Here is a 10215-nt window from a genome sequence, read left to right as displayed (position 1 = left end):
TTTGGGGTGCACTCATGTTAATGCAGAATCTCCTGATGCTAGATTATTTTAGGGAAAAGGTCTGTAAGCAAACAATTTTTGGCATGAGAAAATGTAGTATATGTGAAAAATGGTTCCCGTAAAAATGAATGTTTATGTCATAAGTTAATGTACTGTGGAAATAAAGCCAAGCTCTCAAGGTATTACCTGTAGGTTGATCGTGGAGCCTCTCACCACACCAGGTCCAGAGTACTCTCATGTCTTCTCTTTCTGGTACAGCCTCTACAAAGCTATCAGCAGCCGGACATTTCTTAGAGCAGTGAATATGCTGAGATTAGCAGAAGGGCATGCTCCCAAGAGAAGCCTGGCATGCTGCAATCCATGAGGTCTCAAAGAGTCAGACACAACCCAGCCACTGAACTGAACTGAACACACCCAAGTATTGAAGCAGTTTCATGATAATGATAGAATATGTTAAATGAAAGGCTCTGGGTCTAGAAAAGCTTTCATTCAAATTCTGACTTGGATACTTTGAGAAAAACAGCCTTGTTAATGGACAGTAAGTTTTCTGATCTACCTAATGGGAGTCATACATTCTGTCTTATGATTTTGTTGCTGTTTTTTGTGAAAATAAATTCGTTATATCAGCCCATTAAACAGAACTTGGGGCCTATTGATCTCTTTTTATTACAGATCTCTAAGCTTCTTTGCCAAATTAAAAAAATTAAAGGTAAATACTGAGATAGAGAGGATGAAGAGGAAAATGTATGGATAATCTCACTGAAGAATAAAGTACATTATATAAAAATGTTGGTAACAAGTGGAGTTCTGAATGGGATATCTTCATTTTCCAGCATTTTTCTGGCAAAACGATTGGCTTATCAAGCCAAAGAACTTTTTGGATCCTTTCACTGGTTTCTGCTTTTAAGAATTCCCATGTTTTTTTCTTTAAATCATTACCCTATCTTTCTCTACAGGTTTTCAAACCACTCCATGGAGGTTGATTTCTGGAGTTTTAGGAGTAATATGCCTTTTGTTGATGGCAGCTTTGGGAGTTTTGTTGAAAAATTGTAAGTTTTTATAGTCAAGGCTTTATAAAAAAAATAAAAATTGTGATGAAGCTATCTTACAAGAAAAGTTTCATTTTGCTAACATGTAAAAGATGCTGACGCTGGGAAAGATTGAAGGCAAAAGGAGAAGGCAGTGGCAGAGGATGAGATGGTTAGATAGCATCACTGACTCAATGGGCATGAATTTGAGCAAACTCCCAGAGAGAGTGGAGGACACAGGAGCCTGGTGTGCTGTAGTCCATGGGGTCGCAAAGAGTCAGACATGGACTTAGTGACTGAACAGCAACAATATTTTGTTATTTCGTAAATGTTTAGCTGAAAAAGTAAATTTCTTATCATTTCTTACAGCACTTACTAAACAAAGTGTTCAGCTTGGACCCTCCACAGAGCTCAGCGAAGGTTGGTTTCACACTTTGGAAAATTTTTGTGTTGGTAGAGAAGAAAATAAACAGTTTCTTGGTTTTCTCACATGGAAGTTTGATGAAATATTACAGTCATACCAATTGATGTGGCAATTGTAGGATAGTTCATTTCATTGTTCATTTAAGAATTATTAAACACATGTATAAATGTATTAATAAGAAATGTATACTATTTATATATTTATAGAATTAATATATACTATTTATATAATTAAATAATAATAAAAATATTATATTGAAATGATATATTTTCCAATGTGGTGATCATGTAAAAATAAACACAAAAATTACAGTAAATATTATAATTAACAAAAATAAATTGCAAAGAAAAAATGGCAAAAATTAAGTTGTAGTAAATAGTCTAGCTAATTCTAATTACCTGCTTCTGTTTGTTGATAACCTTTACTTTTATATCTCTTTACCTTTACCTCTGCTTCTTCCATAATTTAAAAAGTAATATGGAGATTAATGCAATTCTAAACTTTACTTAACCAGTGAAAGTCAGCTCAAAGTCCTAGATTTTTTTTTGAAATAGAAGATCTTTTATTTGCTGTTCAATCCACTGTACTCTGGTTTCTGACCCTATCACCCAACAAAAGTCCAAGTTTTTAAATGTATTTTTATATTCAGATGCTCTCCAAGTTGTCTTCTGTGTTCATATATCTCTTCACTTGTATCATTTTCTCCCCTGAGCAGTTTTCCAACTTTATTGAGATGTAATTGATAAAAGACATTGTATAAATTTAATGTGTGGGGCTTCCGCGATGGCTCAGCAGTAAAGAATCCCCCCTACAACGCTGGAGGCATGGGTTCGATCCCTGGGTGGGGAAGATGTCCTGGAGAAGGAAATGGCAACCCATTCCAGTATTCTTGCCTGGGAAATCCAGTGGTCAGAGGAACCTGGCGGGCTACAGTCCATGAGGTCGCAAAACAGTCAGACACAATTTAGCAAGTTTTGTGTACAATATGCTGATTTGGCACACTTATTATTGCAATATTATTATCCCAAAGCACTCACTAACATCACCATTATGTCACACAACTATCATTCTACTCATGGTGAGAGCATTCAAGAACTACTCCTGTGGCAGCTCACGAGTAAGTAATACGGTGTTGTTAACCTTAGTTACAATGGTGCACAGTAGCTTCCCAGAACTCATTCATTTTCTAACTGGAGAAGTGTATACCTTTTTTTAAATTTTTTGGTATTGACCACAAAATGTGGCTTGTGGGATCACAGTTTCTTGACCAGGGATTGAACCAGAGTCTGGGCAGTGAAAGCTTGGAATCTTAACCACTGGATTACCAAGGAAATCCCATGAACCTTTCAACAAACCCATTTACCCCACATCCCATCCCCTGGTAATCACTGTTCTATTCTAAAATTTCAGCACTATTCATCTGACAAAGATTTGACTGTTGCTGAGGACTTTATCACCAGTAAACTGAATGGTCCAACTTCAAGCTAATTGTTCTTTTATTTTCATTTTGAAAATAAAGTATCCAGAATTCTTTTTTTTTTTTGATCTTCTGACTGCACCACGTGGCATATGGCATCATAGTTTCCCAACCAGCGATGAGAAACTTTGCCCTGAAAGCCCAAAATCTTAAAGACTATTCCACCAGGGAAGTCTTCAGAATTCTTTTGTGACTCAGGAAATGTGCTAAAATGATTTCCTTCTTTACATATCTCTTTCATCTAATTTATTTTTTCTTTCTTTCTTTCTTTCTTTTTTTTTTACCAAAAATTTGCTTTCATTTTGCTGTGATTTATGTAAATGTTGTCTTTGATCAAAAGCAATACTCACCCCAAGGCCTAAGAGCAGTCACAATTTTAGCATAGATGTAAAAGACAAGTGAACAAAGAAAAGGACAAAACAGAATGCCAGCATAGTCTACTTTTAACTACACAGCAGAGATCAACTTTGGGTAGCTTTCTCAAAAAGGCTCTTACCACTGTCCCCCATCCTACCATCTGCTACACTATATCTGAAGATACTTAATTTCTTTGTATATTTACCCAAATTATCACTAAATATAGTTCATAAATGATTGAAATTTATATAATTCTACCCCTATCTCTAGAATATAGTCTCCATGAGGAAAAAGGGTCATGTCTGAGTTGTTCAAATTAATATTCCCTGAACTGTGGTACATGCAGTAAATTCTAAAAGGATATTTGTAGAAAAGATTCATAAATAACAAATGATTTTTTTTGGTTGCTGATTTATTTATTTTTAAATTGTTATTTATTTATATTTTTTGGCTACACCATGAGCACCATGGGAACCTTCTTTTTTTAAAAAATTTATTTATTTATTTTAATTTGAGGCTAATTACTTTACAATATTGTAGTGTTTTTCTGCCATACATTCATATGAATCAGTCATAGGTGTACACGTGTCCCCCATCCTGGAAACCCCTCTCACCTCCCTCCCCATCCCATTCCCAGCGCACCAGCCTTGAGGGCCCTTTCTCACGCATCGAACCTGGACTGTCGATCTATTTCACATATGGTAATGTACAGGAATAACAAATGATTTTTGAAAAATAAATACCACTGAACAAAAAATTGAACCTCCAACGTCATCTGGTCGTGTTTTATTTTTTCTCGTAGAATCTGGCTGCTATTCTTGCCAAGAAAAGTGGATTGGCTACCAATGCAACTGTTATTTCATTTCTAATGAATTAAAAACATGGAAAGACAGTAGGGATTTTTGTGTTTCTCATAATTCCAGTCTGCTTCAGATACAAACCAGAAATGAACTGGCAAGTATTTAATTCTGATTTTTTACATTTTCTTTGACTTAAGAAAATATATTATCTATGTAAGCTGAATACTTTGATTCGTCTTTAATCAGATAACAAGTGGATGATTATATTTGAACTAATATCCTATACTTTGAAACCGTCACAAAATCAACCCAAAATTTCTCAAAGATTTACATTATAGGAGTGTTGACACATAAAATACAGATAAAGTTTTAGAAAGAATTCAAAGTAGAAATAAAAATAACCTATTTTAGCTAAAAATAACCTATCTTTAGCAGCTCTTTAATTGAATTTCTAATTTATTTTGTAATTACATGGCTTTTGTTATCACTCTTGGGTGTAATGTGAAATGTATATGTAGAATATTATAAAATAATTAGCTCTTTGGTAAAAACTCTCTAGCTCCCTGTAGAACCTGTGCTAAGACTTATCCCTCAATGTGCTGTTGATTTGGGATCAGACCTGACTGATGGTCCCCTGTGAAGGAAGTGTTCCATGAAAACTCTAACACCCATTATGACGTTTTTCATTCCTTCAAGAAGTGAGACTTTGTGGTATTTTTTCCTCAGAAATGGATTTGATGAATGAGAAACAAGAGGCAAGTGACTGACTACACCTAAATTAGAAGTTAAAAATTATTTTAGTTTGTATTAGTTTGGTGCAAAAGTAATTGTGGTTTTGCCTTGTTGAAAATTGCTGTTGGATATTGGAAAACATTCTTAAATAAATGTGATTATGTTATATACCATTTAATATGCATTTCTCACTTTAATTTTTTTTTTTGCTAGTGACATCACTTGCTGTTTATTTTATATTTATTTTAGGCTATAGAAACTATGTTAGACAAAAAGCAAATTTAAGCAATTTTTAAATTCAAGTTCAAAATGGGTTATAAAGCAGTGGAGACAACTTGCAACATCAACAATGCATTTGGCCCAGGAACTGCTAACAAAAGTACAGTGTAGCGTGGTTCAAGAAACTTTGCAAAGGAGACGAGCGCCTTGAAGATGAGCAGTGCAGTGGCTGACCATCGGAAGTTGACAATGACCAGTTGAGAGGATCATCAAAGCTGATCCTCTTACAACTACACGAGAAGTTGCCCAAGAACTCAGCATTAACCATTCTGTGGTCATTTGGCATTTGAAGCAAATTAGAAATGTGTTAAAGCTCTAAAAATGGGTGCCTCATGAACTGATAGCAAGTAAACAAATCATTATTTTGAAGCGCCATCTTCTCTTATTCTATTAAACAGCAAACCATTTCTTAAGTGGATTGTGATATGTGACGAAAAGTGGATTTTATACAGCTGGCATTGGCCAGCTCAGTGGTTGGACCAAGAAGAAGCTCCAAAGCATTTCTCAAAGCCAAACTTGGACCAAAAAAAGGTCATGGTCACCGTTTGCTGGTTTGCTGCCCGTCTGATCCACTACAGTTTTCTGAATCCATTACATCTGAGTGAAACCATTACATCTGAGAAGTCTGCTCAGCAAATCGATTAGATGCACCAAAAACTGCAATGCCTGCAACTGGCATAGGCCAACAGATAGGACCCAATTCTTCTCCATGAAAATGCCTGACTGCAGGTTGAAAAACAAACACTTCAATAGTTGAACAAATTGGGCTACAAAGTTTTACCTCATCTGCCATAGTCACCTGATTTCTTGCCAATCGACTACCACTTCTTCAAGCATCTCCATGAGTTTTTGCAGGGAAAATGCTTCCACAGCCAACAGGAGGCAGAAAATGCTTTCCAAGAGTTTGTCAAATCCCAAAGTATGGATTTTTATGCTACAGGAATAAACAAACATATTTATCGATGGCAAAAATGTGTTGACTGTCATGGGTCCTATTTTGATTAACAAAGATGTGTTTGAGCTTAGTTATAATGGTTTAACATTTATGGTCTGAAAGCACAATTACTTTTTTGTACCAACCTAATAGAATTGAAAAACTGAATCTAATACTGGACACTGACTTTCTTAAAAGTACACGTTTCCTAGAGCAGGTTTGAAATAGGTTAATGCGTTGGTCTCTCTTTCCAAGCAGGATTTTATGAAGTTCAGTACCAGTTATTACTGGATTGGACTTTCTTACAGTGAAGAACATCATGCCTGGTTGTGGGAGGACAATTCTACTCTCTCCCAAGATCTGTAAGTTTCTGGCATCAAAACTTTTTCTATTCTTTTTGAGTTTATACTTGGATTTGATCATTCCTTTTCCCATATACTAATAATTTTTTCTTCATTACAGGGTTCCTTTATTTCACACTGTAAATCCAAAGAATTGCATATTTTATAGCCCAAGCGGAAGTGCTCTGGATGAAGACTGTGAAAGTACATGTAGTTACATCTGTAAGCAACAGTTTATTTAGGTGTTTCTTGGGGCAGAAGTATTATGCAATGAAGATTTACTTAGAATGGCAGCAAATTATTACTATCTATTTCTGGAATCTGTAAAGTGTTTCAAATTGTGTCTTATCAATCAAATAAGTTTCATATATTTGAAAACATATGCTTAAATTTTTTTATCAATACATGATTGATATACAAATTATATTGGTTTTAGGTATACAACATAGCAATAACTAGACAATAAGTCTAATTAACATTTATCATTGTTATAATTACAATTTTTTTTAGTTACAATTTTTAAATTTTGCAATGTGTTTTAAAATTGAAACTTGTGTACCTACACTGAAATTATAGAGTCAAGATAAATAATTTCATGAATATTTAATATATATGGTCAACTGTGAATTTCATAACTTATACATCTATTCTTAGAAATTCTGTCTGCTGAAATTTAAATAAAACCTAATTTCTACCAAATAATATATATCAAAATTGTATCAATCTTCTGTATGGCCTACTAGGTTGAAAATTCCCATCCTGATCTTTTTTTTCTGGAAGCAAAAATAGCTTTAATGCTCTTTTTAAATTCTTTCTGGATATCCATGCATTTATATCTTCTAATTTAGACCTGAAGTTGCCACATAATAGTTTCTCCCTGTGCATCCCAGGGTTCAGAGGGTTTCACATTTGTGTGTCTTCTCTTGATGTTACAAAGTTCCGCATAAGACTTGGAAGTCTCTGCCCAAATATACAGTCTCACAGATGACTTTCATATTTTGATAAAGGAAAGGTAATCTAAGCCCTGGTCACATAAACATAGAGTCTCGTTTTGCTCCATAGATCTTTCTTGCCTTATGCTTATCTATCTGTAAAAAAAAAAAATCATCCTTACATGTGCTTTGAAGATTTTAATCTCTCATCAATCCCAAAAATCTTTTCCTAAAAGTTATGTAATAAATACTGAGCAATTACACTTTTGAGGGGTACAAGGAGCAGTTCATTTTATTGAGGGGTTTTTGAATAGGTCAAAGAAGGATTGAGAAAATATTGAGTTCTGATGCCTAGGACCTGAATGGGATTTTCCTAACCTCAGAGATATCAAAACCCAAGTCTCCCCCTTTTTACAACTGCTGCATATAACTAACCCAGTTTCAAACCCTGGGTTGGGAAGATCCCTTGGAAAAGGGAATGGTTACACGCTCTAGTACTCTTGCCTGGGGAATTCCATGGACAGAGGAGCCTGACGGACTACAGCCATGGGGGGGGTCACAAAGAGTCCGACAGGACTGAATAACTAACACTTTCACTTTTATACATCTTAAGAAATTTGTTTTGACATCTCTATTTGCTTTGTGATTTTATACATTAATTAAATGGTAATAATTAAGAACCTAAAGTTGATTTTAAAAATACTGAGTCAAGATGAGGAAGGAACCTCTTACGTTTTATTTCTCAAAATATAATAGTACTACAAGTTGAACTCTTCACATTTTCGTATGAAGGTTGACTTAGGAAAAATGCATGTTATATTATGAAAAATACAAGATAGACTAAAGCATCTTTCAAATGCTTAACATGGACTAAGCAAACATGCATTGCACTTTATATATACTTGAAATGTTTTGCCTTTGCTGCTTATGTGACTTTCATAACAATAACATAGTTTTAATTGAATAGAAAATGAACATTATAAACAAAGTTACACACACACACACACCATCTTTTTTTATCACTTCCAGAATGTAGGGAAAAGGAAATTTTAAAAAATCAAAACTATTGTATTTGTAACAGACATCTTATTTAACTGCTTTCTTAGAAAAAATTCAAATCTCATCTGACTAAATATGGAACATCTTTTATTTTAATAAATCTTGCTCATTTCTCTATTTCTAGAAGACTAAATGTATCCATGTTTATTTTATATCTTTAATAAATATTCATTCAATGTGTCAAACTCTTTGTGACCCCACGACTGTAGCCCCCCAACCAGGCTGCTCTCTGTCCATGGGGTTTCCTAGGCAAGAATACTGGGGTGGTAGCCATTTCTTTCTCAGGGGATCTTCCTGACCCAGGGATCAAACCTGGGTCACTTGCATTGCAGGCGGATTCTTTATCATCTGAGCCATCAGAAAAGCTTCAATAAATACTATACAAAAACATTTGAAACCCCTTATATGGTTGTTGTTAAAATGTATGTGTTTCTACTCAAAATATAAAGATTAAGAAAATTGTTTTGAAATTTCCTAATTTTATTGTGTTTTGTTAAACTTAATTTGAGTCTCCAGCTTTGAAGCCTTGGTTCATGTAATTGCCTCCCAGTTTTTCTTGAAATAAAAATAATTTATGCTCTGGTCTCTTAAAATCCAGCACTTTTTGTTTTTCTTGGGTGTTTTGTTCATCCTTCTCAATAAAGGAGTCATTCACATCTCTTTTTTTCCCTGATCATTCCATAAACTCTTTCCCTAAGTATCAAATATCATATACTGTAAAACTCACTTTTATCTTGTTACACATATATCTTTGGAAACCTGCATTGATATTCTTCAGTTCAGTTTAGTTCAGTCAGTGTCTGACTCCTTGCGACCTCATGAACTGCAGCACGCCAGGCCTCCCTGTCCATCATCAACTCCCAGAGTCCACCCAAACTCATGTCCATTGAGTCGATGATGGCTTCCAACCACCTCATCGTCTGTCATCCCCTTCTCCTCCTGGCCTCAATCTTTCCCAGCATCAGGGTCTTTTCAAATGACTCAGTTCTTCGCATCAGGTGGCCAAAGTATTGGAGTTTCAGCTTCAAAATCAGTACTTCCAATGAACACCCAGGACTGATCTCCTTTAGGATGGACTGGTTGGATCGCCTTGCAGTCCAAGGGACTCTCAAGAGTCTTCTCCAACAACACAGTTCAAAAGCATCGATTCTTCGGCACTCAGCTTTCTTTATAGTCCAACTCTCACATCCATACATGACCACTGGAAAAACCATAGCCTTGACTAGAAGGACCTTTGTTGACAAAGTGATGTCTCTGTTTTTGAATATGCTGTCTAGATTGGTCATAACTTTCATTCCAAGGAGTAAGCATCCTTTACTTTCATGGTTGCAGTCACCATCTGCAGTGATTTTGGAGCCCCCCAAAATAAAGTCAGCCACTGTTTCCATTGTTTGCCCATCTGTTTGCCATGAAGTGATGGGGCCAGATGCCATGATCTTAGTTTTCTGAATGTTGAGCTTTAAGCCAAATTTTTCACTCTCTTTCACTTTCATCAAGAGGCTCTTCAGTTCTTCTTTACTTTCTGCCATAAGGGTGGTGTCATCTGCATATCTGAGGTTATTGATATTTCTCCCAGCAATCTTGATTCCAGCTTGTGTTTCCTACAGCCCAGCATTTCTCATAATATACTCTGCATATAAGTTAAATAAGTAGGGTGACAATGCACAATCTTGATGTACTTCTTTTCCTATTTGGAACCAGTCTGTTGTTCCATGTCCAGTTCTAACTGTTGCTTCCTGACCTGCATACAGCTTTCTCAAGAGGCAGGTGAGGTGGTCTGTTATTCCCATCTCTTTCAGAATTGTCCACAGTTTATGGTGATCCACACGGACAAAGGCTTTGGCATAGTCAA

The 10215-nt window shown here is 35.4% G+C and overlaps 1 protein-coding gene across 2 annotated transcripts; it reads left to right on the top strand.

Moving 5' to 3' along the window:
* The first annotated feature begins 964 nt into the window (after nt 1-964).
* Nucleotides 965-6661, top strand: LOC136159878 (natural killer cells antigen CD94-like). Of its 2 annotated transcripts, none has more exons than XM_065922651.1 (5): nt 965-1049; nt 1398-1448; nt 4089-4240; nt 6290-6393; nt 6494-6661. In XM_065922651.1, exons 1-5 carry the CDS (start codon nt 1019-1021, stop codon nt 6612-6614), a joined length of 459 nt encoding a protein of 152 aa, XP_065778723.1. In that variant the 5' UTR covers nt 965-1018; the 3' UTR covers nt 6615-6661. The 2 variants fall into 2 exon arrangements, with proteins under 2 accessions (XP_065778723.1, XP_065778712.1); XM_065922640.1 differs by having other exon boundaries at nt 6287-6393.
* The last annotated feature ends 3554 nt before the right edge of the window (nt 6662-10215 follow it).

Source organism: Muntiacus reevesi, chromosome 1, assembly GCF_963930625.1.
Source record: "Muntiacus reevesi chromosome 1, mMunRee1.1, whole genome shotgun sequence".
NCBI classification, from domain to species: domain Eukaryota; kingdom Metazoa; phylum Chordata; class Mammalia; order Artiodactyla; family Cervidae; genus Muntiacus; species Muntiacus reevesi.
Note: the sequence above shows the minus strand (reverse complement) of the source record. Positions and strands in the feature narration are given on the sequence as shown.